The sequence below is a fragment of the Ruditapes philippinarum genome, unplaced genomic scaffold (assembly GCF_026571515.1).
Source record: "Ruditapes philippinarum isolate M1 unplaced genomic scaffold, ASM2657151v2 ctg2155_1_1_1_1, whole genome shotgun sequence".
Taxonomy (NCBI): Eukaryota; Metazoa; Mollusca; class Bivalvia; order Venerida; family Veneridae; genus Ruditapes; species Ruditapes philippinarum.
In genome coordinates, this window is record NW_026861489.1 from 271,532 (window position 1) to 299,038 (window position 27,507).

At 32.6% G+C, this 27,507-nt stretch overlaps 1 protein-coding gene across 2 annotated transcripts in view; it reads right to left on the reverse strand.

The window, feature by feature from the left end:
- Window positions 1–26,958, reverse strand: part of LOC132715816 (FRAS1-related extracellular matrix protein 2-like) — a 107,392-nt gene extending 80,434 nt beyond the window's left edge. For both annotated transcript variants that reach the window (XM_060698894.1, XM_060698893.1), the window contains exon 1: window positions 21,817–26,958. In XM_060698894.1, coding sequence (XP_060554877.1) covers window positions 21,817–26,785 — 4,969 coding nt within the window. In that variant the 5' untranslated portion in view covers window positions 26,786–26,958. The remainder of the gene's footprint in view (window positions 1–21,816) is intronic.
- Window positions 26,959–27,507: the final 549 nt, after the last annotated feature.

Here is a 27,507-nt window from a genome sequence, read left to right on the forward strand (position 1 = left end):
TTATGCCTTGGCTACCCTTATAAAACCAGCTCTTGTGCAACCAGTATACCTTGGCTACCTGTATGAACCAGCTCTTGTGCAACCAGTATGTCTTGGTTACCTGTATAAAACCAGCTCTTGTGCAACATTATGCCTTGGCTACCCATATAAAACCAGCTCTTGTGCAACAAATATGCCTTGGCTACCCATATAAAACCAGCTCTTGTGCCACCAGTATGCCTTGGCTACCCATATAAAACCAGCTCTTGTGCCACCAGTATGTCTTGGTTACCTGTATAAAACCAGCTCTTGTGCAACCAGTATGTCTTGGCTACCTGTATAAAAACCAGCTCTTGTGCCACCAGTATGCCTTGGCTACCCATATAAAACCAGCTCTTGTGCCACCAGTATGTCTTGGCTACCCATATAAAACCAGCTCTTGTGCCACCAGTATGTCTTGGTTACCTGTATAAAACCAGCTCTTGTGCAACAATTATGCCTTGGCTACCCGTATAAAACCAGCTCTTGTGCAACCAGTATACCTTGGCTACCTGTATGAACCAGCTCTTGTGCAACCAGTATGTCTTGGTTACCTGTATAAAACCAGCTCTTGTGCAAACAATTATGCCTTGGCTACCCGTATAAAAAACCAGCTCTTGTGCAACAAATATGCCTTGGCTACCCATATAAAACCAGCTCTTGTGCCACCAGTATGCCTTGGCTACCCATATAAAAACCAGCTCTTGTGAACCAGTTTGTCTTAACTACCAGTATAAAACCAGCTCTTGTGCAACCAGTATGTCTTGGCTACCCATATAAAACCAGCTCTTGTGCAACCAGTATGCCTTGACTACCCGTATAAAACCAGCTCTTATGCAACAAATATGCCTTGGCTACCCATATAAAACCAGCTCTTGTGCCCACCAGTATGCCTTGGCTACCCATATAAAACCAGCTCTTGTGCAACCAGTATTGTCTTGGCTACCCGTATAAAAACCAGCTCTTGTGCCACTAGTATGTCTTGGCTACCTGTATGAAACCAGCTCTTGTGCCACTAGTATGTCTTGGCTACCTGTTATAAACCAGCTCTTGTGCCACCAGTATGTCTTGGCTACCTGTATAAAACCAGCTCTTGTGCCACCAGTATGTCTTGGCTACCTGTATAAAACCAGCTCTTGTGCAACCAGTATACCTTGGTTATCCATATAAAACCAGCTCTTGTGCCACCAGTATGTCTTGGCTACCCATATAAAACCAGCTCTTGTGCAACCAGTATGACTTGGCCTACCCATATAAAACCGGCTCTTGTGCCACCAGTATGCCTTGGCTACCAGTATAAAACCAGCGTTTGTGCCACCAGTATGTCTTGGCTACCTGTATAAAACCAGCTCTTGTGCCACCAGTATGTCTTGGCTACCTGTATAAAACCAGTTCTTGTGCCACTAGTATGTCTTGGCTACCTGTATAAAACCAGCTCTTGTGCAACCAGTATGCCTTGGTTACCCATATAAAACCAGCTCTTGTGCCACCAGTATGTCTTGGCTACCTGTATAAAACCAGCTCTTGTGCCACTAGTATGTCTTGGCCACCCGTATAAAACCTGCTCTTGTGCTCACTAACTGTATAAAACCAGCTCTTGTGCCACCAGTATGTCTTGGCTACCTGTATAAAACCTGCTCTTGTGTATGTCTTGGCTACCCGTATAAAACCAGCTCTTGTGCCACCAGTATGTCTTGGCCACCCGTATAAAACACCTCTTGTGCCACCAGTATGTCTTGGCTACCCGTATAAAACCAGCTCTTGTGCTCACTACCTGTATAAAACCTGCTCTTGTGCCACCAGTATGTCTTGGCTACCCGTATAAAACCAGCTCTTGTGCCAACATGCTGTATAACCAGCTTAAATTGCTAGGCAAGCCTACACTCCCATGTATAAGGAAAAATCCAAAAATTGACAAAGGATTTCTCACACACTTTGGGATGAGTATGGAGATGGCAGTACTATAAAGTCATTGTATATCTATAGAGCTCACAAGTATAATGCTAACCTAGCCTGACATAGGACAAAGTACATTAATCCTTATAGTATGTTGCCTGTACTTTAATAGTCAATTACAAACATTCATTAAATTAGTAAATAAGATTATCTTAACATCAAATAATAGTCATATTAGCTTCATTTAAGGAGTGATCTACTACATTTCTTAAATGGAGAAATGTTTCACAGCCGACTTACCCTGTTCTTTAACTGATATTAAGTGTCAGATCAACTCTTTAAAGATTTAAAATTTGAAATATGAACCCCAGAAAACTGAACAATTTGATTAAGTCATACAAGATAAACATATTGTTATTTTATTTCTTTTTACAAAAAAAAATCTAAATTCACTTTTTTGAAACAGGAACTGTTATTGTTTTTGTACATTATAGTCAAGTGTTAGTCACTGTCTCAATATGATGACAAGTACTGCCTACTTGAAACATTTAGATCTGTCTGCAGAGTGAGGACACCTCCTTGCTCTATTTTCCTCAGTGATGGACTTCACTGGACAGTATTAACTTACAGCATTAGAGTAGAGAAGATAGGGCAAATTCGTCTATTATAAATATGAGGGTTTCAGCATCAAACTGATGTACATTCAGACAAACTGGTCAGATAGATTTGAACAATTTAAAGGTAATTTTGTCTTTGCAACTGGTGAGTGTTCCATTGTCTTTTATCTTAGAGTTATTCAAAATATAACCAAAAAGATGTAGTTATGAGGAGACACACTTAAACTAAATATCTTAAATGGACTTGTCCATCTTGTTGAATCTGGGCAAGACCATTCAACAATTTTAGGGAAATTTTCAAAACATGCACTGACTAAAATAATAGCATTAAAGTGCATGGCATGGATGTGCCGGCTGATGATGGTCTGCGTTAAACACTTAATTCATTTGCCTCCTTCAAAGAAATGTTAAAGAGGGATACAATAAGTTAAGACATTCAATTATTTGACTGAGCATATAAGAAATTTTTGAATTATTTGTAGAGTAATGTACAAATAAAGTAAATAAAATCATCGTAAAAAAAGGTATACTGCTAGTAAAGATGTATTCTTTTATTAAAGGAACTCCACTGAGGTCATAAAGCCAAAAAAACATAAATTTGAATTTATTACAAAGATCGACTGTGACTCTTATAACAGAAAGACATGCAGAAGATGATATGAAAAAAATATGCTCAGAAATAAATTAAAATTGTATTTGTGAGCTATTCTTACGTCAGATTTGAGTGAAAAGCTTTGCAATTTACACTAAGAATTATTATGGTGTGAGCAAATGCTCTGAAAATTGCACACAAGTTGTTGGTCTAGACCTACATCAAATGGAACATTTATCTTGAAAAATTATTTCCAGTCCCATCTTGACAAAAAATTTCAGTGGAGTCCCTTTAATGAGCACTGTTTTAATTCTTATTTTGGCCTATAAAGTTTGAAACCTTGATGACAGATGTTTCACTTTTATAATAGAGAACATAATAATAGAAGCTGGTATTTCAAGAATTCCTACTCAGCATTATAAAACCTGTCTCTTTAATCTTAAAACTTCACATCCCCTCTGCATAGTTCATACCTTCTAATTATTACTCCATTTCATTTGATTTTCCCAAAATAAAATGAAAGTGTGATACCTTTACCGTCACCTTAGTGCAAAAATGGGTTAAGTCCTTCTAAATTTAATAGGAGTTAACCAGTTATTGCACTAAGGTGACAAAGAGTCACAGTCAGAGCCAATAAAGAGAAGCTACTGACAATAAATAACAAACATTACCCAATAATAAACTATAAATTTTAACATGAGACAGTAAATGTTGTAGTAAATTTGTCACTATGTGTAGAGTTAAAGTGTCTAATTAGACTATTGCATGATGATATATAATCCATAATGACAGGGTGCTACTTTATATCATTATACCCCTGGTTTGTAAAACCAAATCTTTCATATCCTACTGTAATATTACCCTCTTCACAGCTGTATTACCATTTGCTGCAATTTATAATTCAGTTTTTAAAGGTTTAAAGTTTAAGTAGAACTAGTTTGTTGTGAAATGTGTTTTTAAATCAGTTTCTTGTGCATCCATGTAGACACAATGGTTTGGTATGTCAGCTATTATATTAAGACAGCAAGACATTATTTATCCAAAATTCTATTTCAAACCACAACTGCAGGTATAAATGCTGTACAACAACAACCTTTGTTATAAACATAAATGGTATAAAATTGTGATTTTAATGTTGATATCATATTGAAAATAAGATTTTCAGCATTTTAGAATGAATGACTAAAAACTAGGTATGTCTAGTTATATACAATGTAGATGGTGCAACTATAGGCATCCAAGAGCTTCCAGTCTGCCAGTAAAGCATGTGACAATAACAGTTTGGATGAGACTTTTACTGACCAATTATTATCTACAAGACAAAATATAAGGTCTTACTATGTAAAGCATAAAAATTAATTTAATTTCATGACAGAACTTAAATGGCGTGATAACTTAAAACAATGAAATCAACTTAACCCATAACCTTGTGAATTACTTAAATGGACTTGCACAGATTCCATTTCTGAAAACTTTATCTACTGCATGAAAATAAGAAGTTCAGTTCAGCTATCAGTATTAGAGCCTGGTCAGTCTGCATGGAGGTGCAGGCTCAGTCAGGACACACTCTATTCTGCATAATGATGACAAAGTTCAGTTCCTTTAGATCAACAGTACAGTTCAGTGACATCTTTTTTAACACAGATAAAATAGAGAAAAAACATAATCCCTAAAGAAAGTCCAACTTTTAAAGTTTATCGTTATACATTTGTTATAATATACTGCCTTGTATATACAGAAGTTTGAAAGAAATAACAAGATATTATATTGGAATCTCAATATTTTATATTATGTTGAATATCCAAATACATTATGGCAAGACAGAAGTTTGAAGCGTTTACCATGCAAGAACCATATTAACTTTGAACATAAATTAAGAAAACAAATTCTATCAGACATTATCAATATTCTTCTTCTAGTTATAAATGTCTCTTTTATTGGTTTCTTTCAGTTTAGTAGTACATAATTATTTCCACTAACATTATTCAGTTAACATCATATCAATTATTGCCATTTAATTGCCATATAAAGCTTTCTGCCATGTTTCCACCTACACCGTTTGTAAGACAGCAGAAACATCCTATTCAATGTACAGACCAGCAAAATTAAAGGTGCAAAAAGAAAGCATTTTATACAAGAATTACGCCTGCACACTGCTCTTAACTTATTTAAACCATACAAAAGACAGCAGCTAATTAGATGTTATGTTTGCCCAAATTAAGTTAGTAACTAATTAGATTTTCAAGAGCATAAGGTTTTATAGTAAAAAGCACATGTTTGTTTGTTTGGTTTTATGGCTCACCATCACAATTTAGGTCATAAGGTGCCATAACAGGAAAGTTTATTTTGTCTAACCTTGGGTGTTACAAACCTAAAGCAACATTTGGAGTCTAAACAATTTCTACTTAAATGGCAAAACAATTTCTACTTAAATGGCAAAACAATTTCTACTTAAATGGCAAAATGGCCAAACAAAATGGACCTTAATATTTCATAGACTTCATGCAGCTATAACATGACCAAGTTTAACAGAGATTGTGATTCAAGCATACATTCTCTCAACTTCCATTATTAATTAATTAAAGTATATCCAGATTTTCTGATTTCTCTTTGACAAGGAGCCAAATCATTTTGTTAAGATATGCATTTAATTTTTTCTGAACTGAAATTTTCTTAGAAGTTTAAATGCAATATGGTCTACTACATATGAAATGAGGCTGAAAAATGAAAGAGATTTTGAAAATACATTTGTAAACTCTTCTAAGTTGATAAAAGCCCCGATATGCCCCAGAAATATTTTTCATTTTATTTCTTGAAAGTTTTTCTTTTTACTTTTTTGATGTTCTGTTATAGTTTTCAAAAGGTTACTCAGTGGCCAAAACAAGTGTACTGTTCAACTTTTGTTTCTGATGCTTTTTGGTAATGACAACAGTTATAATGATTCAGCATTTTATAAGTATAATCTAGCATGCTAATATAAAACAATTATTTGAAAATTATTTAACTCATATTTGACCTTTCTTATGAAGGAAAAAAATACTTCTGAGGCAAAATGAAACGTTAAACCTGAAGTTTTCAAAAGAATATGATCTCTAGAAATCCTGGCCAATAAAAAGGTAAAAACACTGGAGCCAAACAATATTTTACAGATCTTCACAAGGAGTATAAAACCATCATTCTTCATTAATTTGAGAAATAATAACATTGATTATAAACTGAAGGCAATATATCATTGGCTAGAATGGATTTTTTTCCTGTATGTAATTGAATGTTAAGATGATATTGTAGGCACCTTGCATAGATTGTTTTTTTCTCTCTCTATATAATTGAACAGTGCCCGTCTAGGTTCCGACATTTTTCTACATAAAGCGGAAATTAAATTTCTTCAATACAGAATGGTTTTAACACCTAAAAGGAAACCAGAAAGTCTGAAAATTACACTTTGAATACAATAAAACTTTGTTCTGTACAATTTAAGGAACAAAATTTCCACTTTCGTGCCAATCAAGTTTATTTGGCATAAAAGTCAGAAAAGAAGAATAGTTTCGGCTGATTTAAAGTTCAAATTGGATTAGTTTTACAATTTGTATTCACTGACTTAACATCTTTCAAATGAATTGCAGCTTCTCCAAAGTTTCTCAGAACATAATTAATTGTGAATGAAAGAAATTATTTTGTTTTCATCCAGTTTTCAGTCTTCTTTTAGACAAAAGCATACTAATGAACAAGAACAGAGGTTGGATATACAAATACATAATTTTGTAACTCCTAGCCTGCCATAGGACTGATTAAACTCCCTGGTCGGTATATATGCACACATTTTATACAAACACATATTCTAATAATAAAAAAAAACAGTCTTGTTCAACTTTATGTACAAGATAATTTATTAAATTCATTTCTAGTAGAGTGACATGTTGCTGATATTTTTATTATCAAGTTCAGCTGAATTGAATATTTCAAATGATTGACTGTTTAAAATGGTGATTGACCAACAGTAATGATATTGGAAAATATTTAGGATAAATATGAAATTCAATATGCTCAAAATATAAAAAGACAGCCCCACTCTTTTTTTATAAATTGCCATGGGCCACATGAGTTATGTTTTGTTTATGGGAAGTTTTTAAATTGAATGGAATTATGGCAAAATGAAAACTTATTCTGACTTTCAACTGCTCACTTAAAATATACCCTTTGAGGCCATGGGTATAATGTCACTTAACAATTTGCCTTAGTTATTAGAGATGTAAACCAACAAAAATATTTCATTCAATTCTACATAATAAATACATATGTGTCATGTAATTTTTGTTAATCATATATAATATAACAAAATGACTGTACTTTCTTGTTTCAATTATTCATATATGTTAAGAGTCACTTGAGGGTGTGATTTACATACATTACTATATTAAGTAAATAATTTAAAACTTGAATAACTCTCTTAGAAGATAGCAATAGTCATTTTATTATGAAGTTGTTCTACTTGAAATGATTAAATCTCATATGACAAACTTGTCTTTATTTATATGAACTAAGAAACAATCATATTCTTTCATTATTTAGTTCTCGGTTTTAACACTTAAAATGCATGCACTTATATCTAACAGTACAATGAATATGAATAAGTATAGGGTGTGTGCTAATGTTTTGACCTATCTAAAAAAGGTTTAAACATCTTATAATATTTGTGCAATCAATTGTACAATATGTCATCAATAAGTAAATGATAGATTGCAATGATTGAACTTTTTACTCATTTAATACCTATTTTTTCAGTAATTAATATTTGTACAAAATTAAAACTGTAATCTTAAGAATATGGACCCTTAAGGGGAAAACTCACTGTAATGTCCCAAAGAAGGTTTGTGTGCACCAGTCTTTGACCTTTTGATAATCTTACATGTTTGAATTACAATGATTCTCTTACATAAGCTTGACCAAATTTCCAACACAGTGAAGTTAATAAGTCAGAAATTTTTCATCACAAAGCCAGTCTAGCACTGTCTACAGAACAACATAATGAACTTTCCTCAGTCCTTCACAGTGGAATAATATAAATTATTTAGGTGGAAAAGGTTTAAAACCACAACAAGAGTTATGTTCCCTTGCCAAGAATTGGTAGTGAAAGTCATAATAAATAGTCAAAACAATTCATCAAAAGGTCTTTAAAATGAAAAGGTAAGGACAAAACAATTAGCCAACATTGGCTCAGTAAGGACACTTGTACAGGTAACATAGTACTATGAAATCAAAGATGGCAATCATTTTGACATTGATCACAACAAAACTGTATTTCTAAAATGTTTAGGGCCCAGTTACACAGACGGTCGGTCCCCAATCGGTCATTTAATTTTAAATTTACTCGCTGTTATGATCGGTTGTCATGCGTGATTTTATTTCTGGTTTTCTGTGTAAACGGCCATCGGTGACAGAAAGAAAACTCAAACGGGAATGGGTCGATGTTTAAATGCTGAAATACTTTTGGTTTTTATCGTTTGTAAATCGGAGCTAAATCGGGCGTAACGCTGATTAATCGGTGTTTGATAGCTAGTCATCAGTGGTTAAACACTTTCCGTCAGATATGGCCGGTGATTCATATTTGGTTATCTTTGTCCGATCGGCGATATCGGTGATTAAGAGCTTGCATATCTCGTGATATAGGTTGCTGTCGGTTATTTTTAAAATAATTTCACCGATCGAGAATTTTAAACGTGTTTAAAAATCCCAATCGGTAATTTTTCACCAATGAAACTTATCTTTCCCCAATAGCAGTTGATAGGTGGAAAACAGGTGACCAATAGGTGATATCGGTGTTAAATACGTTGTCATCGGTTCACTCCATAATTTGACTAAAAAAACTACCGATCAATCACCGATGGCTCTGTGTAACTGGGGTGTTAAACATTAAGGAAATTAAAGCAAGGCACACACTTGTCTATTTTATAACTGAAATGCATCTTGAACATTGACTTTACTGTCATATTCTTTATCAATATTATAAACATTACTTTCATTACTATTGCCATTCTTCAATCAAATGAATGCCATTCACATTTATTATAACAAAAATGTAATATCTGCAAGTCACAATGATTATTAGAGTCCAGATATAGAAGCTTCTGACAATAAATAACAAACATTACCCAATAATAAACTATAAATTTTAACATGAGACAGTAAATGTTGTAGTAAATTTGTCACTGTGTGTAGAGTTAAAGTGTCTAATTAGACTATTGCATGATGATATATAATCCATAATGACAGGGTGCTACTTTATATCATTATACCCCTGGTTTGTAAAACCAAATCTTTCATATCCTATTGTAATATTACCCTCTTCACAGCTGTATAACCATTTGCTGCAATTTATAATTCAGTTTTTAAAGGTTTAAAGTTTAAGGAGAACTAGTTTGTTGTGAAATGTGTTTTTAAATCAGTTTCTTGTGCATCCATGTAGACAAAATAGTTTGGTATGTCAGCTATTACACCAAGACAGCAAGACATTATTTATTAAAGAAATGTGCAAATGCATGTGTTTTGTATTGTTGACTGTATAAAGTAACATTTTAATTGCTTTTTCTTTTCAGGGTACAAATTGTGCAACCTGCTTTTACAAAATATGCTGAGACTGAAATAAGAGATGCTGGCATGCATATGAATATGCTATATATAAAATTATATTAACCTATATAATGTAAAGAAGAACTTAGATCAAGCTATCATTTCTGAAGTTCAAGATTTATATATATATATAAATATATAAAACTTAAGTTTCTCTAAAAAATGTAAAATACTGTCACCCTACCTAAAAACTTTCAATTAAAAACCCATTGACCTGATATTATAACATGTCATGCCCTGTCAATAACTGACAATTTTTTCACTCAGATAAACATTGACACTTAAACCTCTCATCTGAAAATGATCTCCCCTCTGAGCTTAATGGTCAATTTACCCTGTAATATTTAGATATCACAGTAGCATAATTACCAAATGACAACCAAACTGGGACAATTTCCAATGATTTATATGAGTTTGAAAACTTAATTGAATTCTAACTAGGGTGTTATCCGGTGTCAGGATTCTGGTAGGAAATGGTCAATAGCAGGATCTCATCATTGGTAATGTTTCTATCAGCAAACTCTGTTGCTTTTTTATATGAATGAAAATAAAAAATACTCTCATTTGATTCACAGAAAAGTTTGTTATAACTTTAAATAAACAAAATGTTAACATCAATTGATAAATCCCTACTCTGACCTTTCATTTGAATCCACAAACATTGACATGACTGCTCCTTTGTTAACAAACTTGTTATGGTGAATCCACTAATCTGATAATAAGAATTAAACAGGTCAGGGATCTTTGCATAGTACTTCTAGTCAGAATAATCATCAGTTACTGTAGTAACAACCATTGCAGACCAAGATCTACATGCACATTTCATGCCATCTGATCATGGTCTGCAGTCTGTTCAATATTCATTCAGTATTTTTTTTTTTTCAAAATTTTCCCTAAAAAATATGATGAATTGTTTTGTCCAGATTTAGAAATGGACAAGTTTGTTCAATGTTTTAATCATGGTAAGGGGTTAACCGTTAATATATTTGCAGCTTTAACTAATCAACAGCTATTGCAATATCAAACACAATTCACAGTGATTTCCATGCCTCTTAACATACTTTCCTCCTAGTTCACAATTATAACATTTGATTAAAAAGATATCAAAACGATCGAAATAATTAAATAAAGAAGCACGAGCCTTGCTGACATATCAATTTATAAAACTCATATTCATTCCTTTTGAAGATGGCCCATTCCATTACAAATATAAAGACATTTACCCAAGCATAGAATGTATTTATCAAAAAGTATCTTAACTGTCAATGGAATGCATCCATCAAACAGAAACTTATTAAAATAGCATGGATGCGCCTATTAAATATAATAAATATCTTTGAATACATTTTCCATTTCGCTTGCGTTAAATAGAGAAATTCAGCTACAATCATCTCAAGTATCAAAATGTCTTCAAGATAACACACAATAATTGTTTTCCTCTATTATTTCAGGGACACTGATTCATGTGATTAAATGAGTTAGAATCTTGTTATAATTTAATATTTGATGGGCTTTTTTAATTTTGTATGCCAATTATCCTACAAATCATGATTTTTTTAAAAATCATTTTCCATTTGAATTGTTACTTTACCGTTTTCCTACAAGGTGCTCTTGACTAATCAGTATTGATAAAACTAATTAAATTGAACCCTTGTACTAACCTGCTAAAATTCTAAAATGAACATGTCCAACTTCCATTTTTGAGGCTGTCCATTATTGGTTTTAAGGTAAACAAGATAAACATTTAAAGTTACACAGCCAACAGTATAGAGTCTGGTCAGACTGCACAGATGTGCAAGCTGGCCTGGCTTAATACTTGTGCCAAAGGCTACAGCAATTGTTTTCGGTCACAGCAGGATTAAGGTCTAAGCTGTACTGTATACGACTGCTGCATGGGTTAAATTGTAATGCTCTATCAAATGCAATGTATATTTTGTAAGTCGCAGGAGAATTAAATCTCTGGTGAGACCTACAATGTATAAATAACTCATGACTGCTGGACATGACTTATGAGTCTTGTGCTGGATGTGTGGAGTTTCTTCACTCAATATGTTTCTCTAGACTTTACTTAAATTGGTGCTTCTTCTGACAATTCAAAATGTAACTCTAATACATTCATAGCTTACTCTTAGTAGTGTTTTTTGTTCTTGTTGTTGTTTTTTTTTAATTTTGAAAACTTATAATTATTACTTACTTAAATAACTTGAACGGCTTTATATTTAATTTCATTTTTATTTTTTTAAATTTTGAAAACTTAATACTTTATACCAACTAAAATGTTTCAAAAAAAAAGAACTCTGTAGACAAAATAAGGTGAAAAATTCCTAATTCAACTGAATTACAAATGTATTTCATTGCATGCTGTAACGCAATAAAGCATCAGCTTGCATATTGTAACATACTGAGAAGATTCTTCAGATTTGCAATTTTAATTTCAATAAAAACATTTTTACTGCTGGTTTTCCTCATTATTCATATTATACAAGCAAAGCTAAAGGTCCCAATACTGTCTAAAGCTTGTTCTCTCATTATACAAGTCATAACATTCAATTACATCAAATTGAATTTCCCCCACAACAATATTGATCTGTATCATATAGAAGTTTGTTACATCAGTATTGATGGGAAGCTTGATTAGAATGACAACAAGGTTTATTGATGAGAAAACAGTCTAAAAAGAAATATTCTCAAAACCTCCAAAATGTCAGCACATTTGTTACAATACGTTGATTTCCATACTGTTAAACCTATATTGAAGGCCCCCAAGTTCTAAGTTAGAAGGAAATAGTAAAAGCATGTTGCTAGTTGGACAATGCACTTGACCATTCTCACAGCTTTTAGAAGTAAAACAAAAACCTGGATAACACAATCACATAGAGTTATGATTTTCTTAGTTTAGTTCAAACCAATGCCAGGTTTACAGTTTTTGATATTGACAAATGATAACAATCTGAATGACATGTAAAGTTTAAAGTTAATACAATCAGTAGGTGTGGATACTTAATCTTCATCCAGGATTTTTTAAGGTAATTCAGTTAAAAACTACGGAATGCCGTTAGGGCCATTGCCTATGAATGTCTTGATCTGAAACGCGATAGTCGATAGTACGATGGTGAAAACGCGAAATCACAAAACTACGATGGTGAAAACGCGAAAGCACGATGATGAAAACGCGAAAGTACGATGATGAAAACGCGACAGTACTTCGCGATTTCGCGTTTTCATCATTGTACTGTCGTGTTTCCATCATCGTACAATCGCGTTTTCACCATTGTACTATCGCGTTTTCATCATCGTACTGTCGTGTTTTCATCATCTTACTATCGCGTTTTCACCATCGTACTGTCTGGTTTTCATCATCGTACTATCGCGTTTTCATCATCCTACTATCGTGTTTTCATCATCGTACTATCGCGTTTTCACCATCGTAGTTTCGTGATTTTGTGTTTTCACCATCGTACTATCGACTATCGCGTTTCAGATTAACACATTCTTAGGCGATGGCCCTAACGGCATTCTGGAATGCCGTTAGGGCCATCGCCTATGAATGGTTTGATCTGAAACGCGATACTCGACAGTACTATGATGAAAAAGCGAAATCACGAAACTACGATGGTGAAAACGCGATAGTTTTAAGTTAGTTTATCGCGTTTTCATCATCGTAGTATCGTACTGTCGCGTTTTCACCATCGTACTATCGCGTTTTCATCATCGTGCTTTCGCGTTTTCACCATCGTAGTTTCATGATTTCGCGTTTTCACCATCGTACTATCGACTATCGCGTTTTAGATCAACACATTCATAGGCGATGGCTCTAACGGCATTCCGTAAAAAACCCATGCCAGAGTTATGGTTCTTAGAAAGTGACCTCCAGTTATAATCCCCAAGACATGTGAAAATTCCAAATGAATTCCTTCAGTAGTTTGGAAGATTGTCTTGCACGCAAACTTAATTTCTTATGTTCACATAAATTATGGCTATAATTCAATCAAAATCATTATGCTTGAGCCAAATGATTTTCTATAATAGCAGTTATCTGCAAAATAATATGACTGCTTGGTGCGAAAGGGTTGTAACTCCATCTTTATATCATATGGGTTACAACCCATTTGCACTAGGCCCCCTGATAGTAATTTAAAATAAGAACACAGACTACAATTGTTAGTCTTCAAGTCTATCTTATTTTCTTATTTCATCTCTCATTGTACCATTCTATTTTTTTTTCTTCCTTTTTCAACTGTTTCAAATATGACTAAACTGGCGATTGTTTCAGTTTGTGTATCTATATGAATTGTCCTTATTTTCTTCATGACACAAGAACTAATTTCTACATCAAGCATATCATAGTGGCAGATATGTTACAAATGGCGGCTGTCACTTGTAAATCTAACTACTTCAGCTGACAGTTTTCATCTTTTTCATTCCCTAACAAAGACTCCTGACTTAAACCACTGTAATGGTATATGTTTATATATGGGTAAAAAAACGTCCTATGCGACAGGATATTGGTATCAAAGAACAGCACGAAATATTATTATACCATTTGGTAACCAGTGGGTGGAAAAAAGACGATGACAATTATGTAAAAGCAATCTTATACAAAGTATGACAAAAACATTGTGTCTGGCCGGATGCCATGAAAATGCATGATAGATAAAATCTATGAACATAGTGGGTGGCAGTAAGGTCTTCTAGTCAGTCTAAACATTTAGTGTTCTCATTCATAAATTGCTATACTATTGTATTTTATCAAAACAATCTAAATTTGCTACTGAATTGTCAAATCCTAGGTGGTTATTTATATCATTCATTTACAACTGAATCTCTAAGTGGGGATGTAAAAAATCATTTAGTTCAAAGATAATTTCAATTAATTTTGTCAATAAAATCTTTATTTTCAGACCTGTATGTTATGTTTATACTGTTATTTTCATATGCTTTACTGGTGTAGGATTTATTAAGACTCAACAGGTAGGCATCAAAGTGGAACCACCATATAACCAATGCACCATCAACAATGCATGCTAGCATGCTTGTAAATACCAGCCGACTCTAACCTTCCACCATAAAAGGCAGCAGTTAAATGAATCTAAACCAGAAACCTTGATCAATGGACCACCATTTGCATCAAAATCAATAAAGCTAGAATACTCACTTCATTTATATTTAAAGATTCTAAAATACTTTTTATCCCAAAGTTGCTGAATGGACTTCATAAACTAATTTCAAATTTCCTAATTAAATTAAATTTAAAATATTCTTTTAACTTTTTAAATCCTTTCAGAGATGACATAAGATTAAGCATTGTATACAGTGATGATTAAAATGTGAATCTGTCTTATATTTACCTAAGCATATTAAACATATTAACCATAAATCTTAATTTCTTTTAAAGATAGAAACAATTCTTATGTAAGAATTACTGGCCAATACAATAAAATTGTCAGAATGTGAGACATTTAGTATTATACTGAAACAAAAGAGCCCTTAAATTTCACCAAAAATTTCACAGATTTTATCTTGGAAGCCTAATGTTTCATGGGTGATCAGACCTTAAAGCAAGCCTTTAATTTCTTGATCAGATTCAATTACCAAATATTTAGGACAACATATTATGTAGGTTAAAGTTTTCAAGTTCAAAAGATCCTATAAGTTAAAGAACCTTTTGATGTCTGGCATACAATATTCTGTGACCCATTAGTACAATTATCTTAAATACATCTGTCACTGCTACAAAAGAAAGATAAAACATCTTACAGTTTAAAAATGTACATTTCAACTCATTCACAAAAAATATAACCACTGCAGGTGTTTCTTAAATTTCAAGATTATCCATACTGATTGCACATAACAATTACAGCCTGGTTTTTTAATTACTTATATCTATATATTAATGTCTAGCTAATTAATACTAATTAGTAAATATATAACAGTTATTCTGATAATACTAATAAATTGTTACACTGATGGCATATGGTAAATCAGGTTTTAGATAAAGAAGACTTTAGAAGTAGGAATCAACAGTTTGAAGAATGTTTTGTCTTCACTCCTAAAAAATAAGTGCTAATCTTCTTGGAACCAAATGTTTAAGCTTTAGTCTAGGCCAGCATGTACCTCTGTGCAGTAAGACCAGGTTCTATACTGATTGCCGAGCAACTTTAAAATGTTCATCTTGATAACAGTTCCAAAATTGGAAGATGGTTAAATCTATTAACTGCCTTAATCTTAAAAGTATATGTAAATTTAGACTAGTTTCTGATTAGACAACGTAGCTATCTATACAATTAAGTATAAATATTTAAGTAGCTTTTTGTAATACATGATGCTATCATAAAGGTAAATTAGCAACCAAAAAGTCTAAATGACAATGTTTAGTTTTCATACTGACAATTGTAATATTTCATATGCATCAGGCATAACTCAAATTCACTTTGTATGCATTGTTTTTAATTTTGAGAATTAATTAAACTTATCACTGTTTTGAAGTATAATATGGTATGAGATTTAGGTACAACATCTTTAAAGTAAATGTATTCTTACAAGCTAATGAGTTTTTCTTGCAGACATAACTAACAACCCTTTGAGTGTGGTTGGGTAGTGTAACAGTGCTGTGAAAACGTAAAATACATTTGGTGTGGTGCAGTACAACCATGAGCCATTATGCTGAAAAACAAACATTAGTGTGGTGCTGTATGACCAATTATGTGTCAGTGTGCTGTGGAACCCAAAACAAACATGGTGCCGTGTGGTACAACCAAAAATGTGTCAATGTGTCATTATACTGAAAATCAAGAATTAGTGTGGTGCAGTATGACCAATAATGAGTCAGTGTGCTATGGAACCCAAATAAAGTTTAGTGTGGTATGACCAGGTGTCAGTGTGCCATTGAACCCAAACAAACATTGGTGTCACAGGTGCGGTATGTCAAACCAATAATGTGTCAGTGTGCCATAGAACCCAAACAAACTTTAGAGTGGTGCTGTATGACCAATCATGTGTCAGTGTGCCTAGAAACCCAAACAAGCATTGGTGTGGTTCGGTATGACAGTGTGCCGTTGAACCGATACAAACACATTGTATTAGCATGAAGCCAGACCTGCAGCCTTCACATACATGCTAACTCTGAAAAGTGTTTAAATGTTTTCTTGGGAGTTTAACAATTTAAAATTAAAATCTCCTTAATTTGGGAAAAGAGTGACAAATTATTTAAACCAGAGTACAAATTATGTCCTATATGGTGTAAATTTATTGTGACTCTCACTGCAATAATATGTTTTTCGTATGTTAATTAATTACCCCTTTTAGCATTATGAAATATTGTATTTAAAAACTTGTTGGGTCAATGTTCTGTTACGCTGCTTTATAGAAACACATTAGAAGATTATGGTAATCAATCATGTGTAACAGTATCTGAGAACATCTTTACAACATTATCACTGTGGACTGGTAAATCTATCTTCAAGATAACATATCTGTGAACTACAGATAGGGGAGGGGCGGCCAGCTTGTGCTACACATTTAAACAATTCCTCTGCTAATACTGAAATATATGTTTCCCTTCAAATTGGGAATTAACAAATAAATTATAAGATAAACTGATCAGAATTTCAGATTTGCTTATCTCTTTGTAGGAAATAAACATGATACAGAATCCAGCATTTGCCACCTAGGCAGTGATATAAAGCCTACAACTTGTCACATAAAAAACAAGATTAATACCACCTTGGGACTTTTATGATTCATATGAATGAAAATATACCAAATGATAATTGTTCAATATAAATGCAGTTTTTTCTATAACAGAAAGAACCTTTACAGACAAGCTGACTCCAATATTCACAGAGAAATCTCTTTTATCCATGAAAATGAAACAACTGAAGTCAGTCGCAGGAAAGAAATTACATCACAAGTTAGATAAAGGACTATGAATTGATTAGATTAATCAAGTCTTGTCATAAATGGTCATAATTTCCCAGGCCAACAATGACTTAATTTGCAGGTGATAAAAATTCTGTATAATAATAAATATCATGGGGAAATTCTATCAATATTTTGTCATAAAACCACATAGCTGGTGGACTTTAAAATCAATGATTTTTATTCAGTCAGCTTTTAATAAATTCACAAAGTATCAAAAACTGAATAAAATTTCACAGTAAATGAATAAAAATGTTGTCAGGCCCAAAGAAATATTTGAGTTTTATTTGATTTTTACCACATCCACGTATTATTTAACATCCCTTTGATGAGACAGTATTATCATTATATTATTTGGTAGTATTGCGCTATCTAAAATCTTCATCGTTCTCGGTGAGCGACTCCCTATTTAAGAGACTCATTTTACGCTAACAATCATCGACTCACGCTCCTGGTAGGTTTAACAATGAGGCGGCTTGTATCTTTTTTTCAATTTTTTGTCCGGATGAAATGAGAAAAGATATTTTATTCAGCAATCTCTGTTGCAGAACTATCATTAAATCACGGTTTATCTTACGATTTAATTCATATATTTAAAATGCACCTAATATAAATGAGATTTAGTCTAGTGATTTAAATCTATGTATGCTTTCATTCATAAAATATAAAGTGGTATCATACTTCAGTATTTTAAACTTGCAATTTTGTCTTCAATTTATATATATATATACATATTTTTTTCGTACTTTATTTTTTTGTGTAGCTCATTTTTTAGTGAGCATCTAATTTTCAATTTCAGCATTTAATGTGTTTGCACTTACATGATACTTTAATATGTTTGCATCTCTTGCTATCTCTCCCTCTCTCTCTCTCTAATAAACTGATTTTGAAAGAAATAGAACTAATGACATTTATGAATATTTAACTTCATTCAACAAAGTATGAGGGAAAAAAAAACAGATTAAGAAGAGTGAATGAGAGCAAAAACAAGAAAACCTTTTATGATTATTGAATAATCAAAATTAGATGATGTAATGAACATATCATATTATTAAATTTATAGAAATACATGTATGTATGTTAGAAGTATGTTATTTTTATAGGAAATCATAATACTCATGATAAGACACCACACATATGCTAGCTGATCTAGGTCTGCTGCTAGCAAACTATTTTAAGCAGTATGACTTTTCAGGTTAAAATGTCTGTAAACAGAAAATTTATAATTATATTAACCAGAAAAATTATCATTACTCTTATGTTAAAGTATCTTTCCTATATGTCATCAGACTATAACTGTGGAACAGCCACAAATATTTGTATACGGTTTTTTCAATGTTTTTGAAATTGCAAGGCATGTACTGCCATAAAATTAACAGGGCATGCAGTAACTGAATGGAAATTGCTCTTTCATAGTAAATTTCTGACAAATTTTTATAACAAAATTAATGCAAATCATGCCCAAAATGAACAAATATGCCAGGTAGAAAACAAGAAACGTTATAAACGTTATGAGGATTTCATTAACATTTATTTACCATGGGCAAATCAGGACCACAAACAGATCAACTACAAAATAAAGAAATTCATAATACACCCATAAAACAGATGTAAAAACAAATAAAATGCACATAAACAGGAACAAAACAATTTAGTCAGCTAATAAACATATTTCCACCCTAAGCCTTCATGAGACAGCATACTTAGAGGGCTCATCAGTGTCAGTTACAGTGTCTGCTGGGTAATCTGTAACACCGGTCTAATTAAAAACCCATTGTTACTTTGGTACAGTATACTACATGTTTTCAAATTCATATCAAGTTAAAACTTTGTTGCATTCAACTATCAATATACATAAATCTAATTACTATAGTATGCATATTAATTTATTATGTAATATTAATGACACGGTCTTTCTTCACTCCTTACTGCCCAGTTTCAATTACCACTGGATGATTACTAAATTATTTCCTACAGCAAACCAGATGGTTGGCTCATTACCAAGGTCAAGTGTTAATTATATTTCTTCAGTTAGCACCTGCCTTCTAACCAATTATGCAAGACTGATCACTTCTTAATTGGAATATTTTTCAACCTATGGCTATGCATAATATTCTGGCCCACTAAATCTGGGTTTTATGTAAGCCTTTGTTTAATTAAGTAAAATAAATTCAGACTGTACTGATACATGTACATCCCTTTGGCCACTCATTTGTTCAAGTCTGAATGAATTCAATTATTTATAAATAAAACAATTGCATAAGTTTTCGTGACATTAACTTAAAAATATTTGTGATTACAGTAAATTCTAGATTTCTGAAGAAAATTCATTTTGACAATTATTTAGGCTGACCTTTTATATCTTATGTTACATTAATACACATGTCTACAATTTTACTAAAATGTTTAAATTAAGTATAATAATTAATTTCTGCTATATATTATTAAAAAAAACACTCTTGATTTTGAGTATATTTACAATTAAAATAACATTGAACTTAAGTATCATTTTGTTTTGGTTTTCATATTTATTTGGTTCTAAAATTTTAACTCAAAGATATTTAAGAGGAAATTAATTTTAAAAGACCAATAAGAACAAGTTTTTGAATCAATATTACTGCCTTTTGAAGATGTTATAAATTCTTGGTCACCGCAAGCTTGAATTAAATTGTGGTCTAAACCTTATACAAAACTTTTACATTTCCTCTATTTGTTTCAAATTACAACAAAACATCCTTTCATCAGTATATCTTCTTTTATAATTTTTTCAAAAGATCTCCATAATTAATAGGTCAGATTCATCCATAATTATAGCAAAGTTTGGTAGTTTTGAATAAATTTACATGAATTTAGTAACAAGTAAATAATTATTACAGTAAGACAGAAATTTAACTTCATAATGACCAAAATTAAAAAAAATAAAAAAATATCATCATAATGTTCAATGAAGATACATCTATGCTACATTTATAACTAACAGTAAAAAATGTTTCAGGGTTATTTATTTATTTCCATCATATTTATTTGCAATAAAATATTGGGAGAAAGAATTAGAGGAAGAGCAATAAATGGTAGAGTCAGGCTATTTGTTTCTTTTGATGATTAAACAATGGCTGGTTCTAATAATCCAATATCCCCGTTACAATAAAACCAAACATGATTAACTTGTTTTCATTAGCAGAAAATATTAAGACAAATGTTCTAGGAAAATAGAAATAGCATTTCTGGAGATATTTTGATCCCTTAACTCTTATTTCTCAATGTTTACTTGATTACAAGCTAATCTAGGCATTAATGCTTTAAACATGAAACAAGCGTATCCAGTTAAGCTAGACTGTTCCCCCAGTGATATTAGAGGCATTTACCTTTTCATGAACATTTTCTAGGGGGATTTTATGCTATCAAAGTGTACATAAACAACCTTTCCCTTTGAGATTTTTCCTATTCTTTTATTTTTTTTTGAATTTTTTATACTATGTATATATTAAAAGCAATTGCTTCAGAAGAAAATGATTTCTTTAAAAGATTTCTAAGTATTTATTCCTATCCTTTAGGCAGAAGGGAAAGACTTATAATAAAATAATACTTGAGCTAAAGAATTATATGATAATTAAAACTGAGGAGATATTATCTGTTAAAATCTGCATTTGTTTAAATAAACATTAAGAATTTCTTATTATTATCAGCCGTTTGATGGTGCTTTATTTCTGGTCTCATTATGTACTTTTATATGTACATTTTGTACTTTTGATAAAATGGTAAATATATTTAACCACAGGTAACATTGTAGGAAAGCAGGGTTTGGCAACTTTTTTTTATCATAAGGATATAAAATAACATGAGAGAAGATTCCAGACAAGATGTTTATGACAGTTAATATATAGAAATACATGTTTGGTTTTAGTATATGATATAGAATATATATCTCACTTCTAAGTGAGAATTTTCAAATATCTTTAACAGCAAAAAATGTTTTATATTCTACTATGCTGTGCCTTTACATGCATAGATATGCACCAATATTTACTTTTTTACATAATTTTAAACAGTGAGATATAATTTATATCTCATTAATATTACGAATATTGAATTTTATCACATCAAAATGATTAAATATCAAGATTTATAAACTATTGTGAAAACATTTACCTTGATTCCACATGACCATGCCTCCATTTCCTCTCCGGATGTTACGTATGTACCCATGTTTTGGTGGAACTGTCACAGTGTACTTCAGACTGTCATCAGGACTGTCATAATCTTCGCTCTGCAAACATCGACTTGTAAACTGAAAGCCAAGACCTACGTCTAACGGGGTAAGAAATGTTGCCCCAGTATTGACCGACATCTGAGGGACCCGATTGTCTACTGGAATGATTTCAATATCCATTTCCTGAGGGCGACGTGTTGGTATATTAGAACCAGGTATATAAAACTGTACATGTGTACCGTCCGTAACAGTAAAAGTAAAACTGTCGGATAAAGTCTCTGTCCCATCATGCTGGTAGGAAATCTGTTTCTCGTGTATGTCTTTAAGCGAAAATCTTGACACAATTCTGGAAAAATTGTACAGTAAGTTTCCATGTAATGGGACCTGAGTAATTGTAAAAATTATTTTTTCATCTGGTGTATCCAGGTCAACAGCCTTTAATTCGTATGGAGTAATAGTTTTATTGGACCCTTCTGTTAATCTTAGCATTGTAAACATAAGAACTGGTCTCTTATTGTCTACATCAGTTAAAGCAATTCTAAATGAACGTGACACAGGGTTAAATCCATCTGTTACTTCAAACTCAAAATTGTCCATTTTCATTTCATCTTCAGCATTATGAACATATCTGACACGACTTGCAACAAGGTCAAGTTGGCTAAAAGTTAGAATTGGTATGCCTGGACGTACAACATATTCTAACATTCCATGCTGTGGGGGCTTTGTAACTGTATATCTGAGTTTTTCATCAGGAGTATCAATGTCTGTGACACTTATAATGTCAGTTGTCAAGACAACCATGCCACCCTCAGGCAGTTCAACTCCGCGATTAAAAACTTCCGGGTAGATGATATCCATTCCTTGAATTGTGATGTAGAAATTGCGATCTATCAAAGGATTAAGTCCATCAGTAACTTCAAACTTTATTACGTCCCTTTTCACTTCCTGACCAGTGTGAATGTAAGTAATGACTTGGCGATCTATGTCCATCTGAGTGAAATTTAATCCCAGTGTAAGATTTCTTTCATAATTCCTGAATCTTTTCTGCAGGTACCCTTGCTGAGGAGTTCTTCTTATAATATAAGTAATATTTCCAATGTAAGAATCTATATCCTCGGCCAAAAGATCTTTATTTGTTATGACTTTTCGATCGCCTAAATTTTCTATTTCAATTCCATTATTTATCTTAAGTCTAGGGGTTTCATCATCTACAGGAAAAATGATAATTGGAACAGATTTTGATATATTGTGTACACCGTCAGTGAGGACAAATTCAAAATGATCCGATTCTGTTTCGGAATCATCATGCTCATAAATAATGGTTGAAAATTTCTCAATATCGCCAAGTGTGAAGTTATTAACAAGAAGATCGCCACTCATAGTTTGTTGGAATATTTTTCCATGTGTTGGTTGTTTTGTAATGATGAAATTCAACGTATCTGGTGGTTCATCTTTGTCCACTGCATTTAGTATGGGTGAATCTATACGTATTTCCATACCCTCAGATCCTATAAATTCGCGAATATAAACCTCTGGCACTTCATCATTTGCTGGGTGAATTACAATATGAAGCTTGTTTGAATTTGATAAATTAATTCCATCGGAACATTGCAGCTTTATCTGATCTTCTCTTGGTTCAACACCTTTATGAACGCTTTGAACATATGAAATGTCCCCTTGTCTTAAACTTTTAACTGAAAAAGCTGAAATTGGCAAACCTTCCCTGGATTTCTCTGAGCCAGGTTGTGGGGCTTTATTTTCTAGAAATCCATGTTTTGCCTGCTCATTAATCATGCAAATAATTTCATCTTCTCTAGTATCAGAATCTTGAATATCAAAATTTGTTGGTAAAATTGTTACTTTACCACCTTCTAAAACATTTAGATTTTCACCTGTTGTAATTACAGGTGCAACATCATTCACTGGAAAAATTTTGATATATATATAAATGTCCTTTAATCTAGTTCCATCTTCAAGAACTATTCTATTATTGTCATGCACTCCTAGTTGAACCTGATCCAAAGTTTCATTAAGCCCAATTTCGTCACCCGAGTGTTGATAAGTGACAGTTCCACGCCAAATGTCTCTCTGCGAAAAATAACTGACTCTACGACCATTCTTAAGAATGCTTCCATGTTGGGGGTATTTATTTATAAGATACATCACATTCATGACATCTGAATCAGGATCACGAATTTTAAACTGGTCTTGCTGTATTGTTACGCTTTGTTTTTCATTAACATCTAACTGTATATTTAGAGTACTAGAATCAGCCGTGCCTTCAAAGTACGCTGGCTCGTCATCAATAGGTCTTATCTTTATTTTAAATGTTCCTGGTATAAAATGAACACCATCAGTTACTTCTAGTACGAACTTATCTTCAAAAACCTCAACACTTTCCCCATAATTTTTGTACATTATATGTCTTTGTATAATGTCACTCATTTTGAACACATCGCCAACAGACAGTTCTCTCCCTTCTTTATAAAGACCACCATGATCTGGAACAACTCTTACTATTATAATAATGTCAGTTAAATCGGTGTCCCTATCTTCAATGTCAAACATTTCAGAAGTTATAAGAATTTCATCATTTTCAAATATGACAACTCCAGTATTTTTTATAATTGGCGGTTGATTATTGATTGGTTTAATGATTATTTTACATTGCTGATTGCGGAGCACATTTCCCGATGTATCTTCAACACTGAAATCAAACTGAATAATTCTAGTGGTAAGACCAAGCTCTACTGATGGGGGCTGAAAACATATCTTGTAGTGATTTATTTCAGATTGTACAAACCGGATTATTGCACGATAAGGATCCTCGCAATAAACAATCTTCCCAGCATCCCCAGGGCCGCCAGTGTAAGTGTCATAAGGGGGACGTGTTATTTGATATTTGATTTCGCGATCATTTGTGTCATCATCTGCGTATCTTAATGTCTTTCTACGAAAATGAACCATCTCATTTTCTTCAACTTCCAGCTGTAGTTGGGTATTAGGATATAAATATGGAGGAATATTATCAACAGGGTGGATTTTTACGATTAATTCATATTCCGGCGAGATATTTGGAGGGTTACCACTATCAGAAAGACTGATTCTTATTTTATCTGTAACAATATCGGATATATGGTCACCAACATGATTGTAAAATATTTTACCTTCAACAATGTCCTTCTGAGTGAAATTAGTGACAACTTTGGCATATATTCCATTTTCATAATCCCATTTTTCAACATCATTTGGCATTTGGAATTGTCTTTTATTTATAACTCCCATGATTGAATAAGGAGCTTTAATATTATAGATAATAGATTCATCTGCAGTATCAGTATCAGTTGCACTTAGAATAAATTGACTTATTTCAACAACATCACCTTTTCTCAGTTCTAATCCTGTATTCACATTTAGGGTTGGAGGAAGGTCGTCTTTTGGGAAAATTGTGACAGGAAATAAAAACTCAACTTCATTGCTCCCGTCTGACATACGGAAAATAATATTATCACTTAGGCTTTCACTGTCATCATGATGGTAGACAACCGACCCTTGTTCTAAATCTGAAGGCGTAAAATATTTTTTTCCTGGTGGCAGTACAAGATGACCATGCTTCATTCCATCTATATGATAAATTTTCACATCATCTAAATCATCCTCATCAGATATTTCTAAAGAATTTGGACTTTTAATTGCACGAGTTTCCCCTTCGGTTAGTTGAATTCCTGTATTTGTTGTTACTACTGGAGCATAGGTATTCATTGGTGCAACAACTATCATGAGGGGGATTGGGTCGGATGCGAGACCATCCGTGTCATATATTGTAATCTCAGTCTGAAACAGTCGTTTGATATTTGAATCTGAACTTGGCGGCTTGTAGGCAATTTTGAGATCATTAATTTCATGCTGGTAAAAAGAATGAATTGGAATATTTCGATTGTCTGTATTAACTATTATTCCTTCACCAGGACCAAGGTATTGTGTTATGTTGAATAAAAGTTTGTCTGAAGGGGTTTGGGCATCATAAGCTGAAATAATCTCTGGGGTAATTGCTGTCATAACAAATTGGTTGATAGAATCCATAATAAACAAGGCATCTCTACTTGGCTCTGGTGCAGTGTTCTCTTGTCCAGATACAATTTCTACTTTTACTTGAAAATATTCCTGTTTTAGTAAATCTCCATTTTTTCTCAATAACTGGACTGTCATTGGAATGAAATCTATATTTGGTGCACTGACCTGGGCATGGTGTTTGTAACGTATTCCTAGATTTAGAAATTCATTGCAGTCCATATTTGTTAAAGGTAAACTGCTGTTTGATAAATATCCATATTGAGGTAGGCCGCTAGACCGACTTATTACACTTAATTTACACACTGTTTCCTCTTTACTTTGTACCGTAAACTTCAATGTTCTAGAGTCTATAGGTGTACTCAATCCTAAATGGCGAATGACAGATATTGTGTTCATGTGTGTAATTATCTCCAGTGGTTTAAAATTAATATTTATCACTAAACTGAATGGAATGATTATGGTTTGAGTGGCAGAATCATATCTCAACAACAATTGAATAACATCAGTTGACAATCTTCGACTTCCAAAATGAGTATATTTTAAGCCAGATGTCCCAAAATTGCACGGGAATTCGGAAGCACTAAGTGTTCCAGGTTTGAATGTTAAATCCCATTTTCTATCTAGAGATGTCACTACACACGTGTCCCCTGGTCGAACATTAATTCTCAGATCAGTTAGTGGGTTTATTGTCACTGATCTTCCGAATGAAACTGAAACCGGCCGGTTTACAATCAAAATATCAGTTTCTCCTAAATTAACTTTGGCACCGTTACACAAAACTATTAGATATAAACAGAAAGTAAGGTGCGCGAATGTCACCCAATTTAGCTCCATGATTTAACACTTAATAATAATTTCTCGCATGAATCGAACCTTTATCCTGGTTCCATATACATGTTTCTACCATAGTAAAACACCATCTTCAAATGTCAACATCTTTCTTGTAAATAAACACAGGTTTATTGCAGCGTCTCGAATAACGCTCCATTCTGTTTTGATTCGCTAAATACGACTGACGGGCGATTCACTGCGTATTGATAATACACCGGTCTATTTGTTCGTGGGAAAAAATTATACAGCTTGATACTTTACTTAATATTTCTAATTTGTCGATAAATATTTAGTAAATGACAAATTCAATTAAGAAAATATCTTATTTGAGTCTAATTCATTAATACATAAGAAATAAACTTTAGAACTACATTTTCTAAGCGCATATTCATCTAGTACGGCTGTTTTGAGGTTTATACAGTGTATGCTCAAAAGTTTGCATCTAAGTTAAAGCAGGGACGCTTATATTTTTTCGCAAGACATGCACTGGGAACGGCAAATTACAAGTAATACATTCATTATCATTTCAGGATATATATTCTTTTGTAAATCTAATTATTTTTTTCCATAATTTCTTTTTTTCATGGAGCTTTCTGTTTTTTAGTTAAAATGGACTCAATCAAAGCGTTTTCCAGATTCATTGGTGAAAAAAGTTAATAATTTCTGACGTTTTATGTATTAATAAGGAAGAAGAACGTTTATTTCACTTAAACTACAAGTTTCTC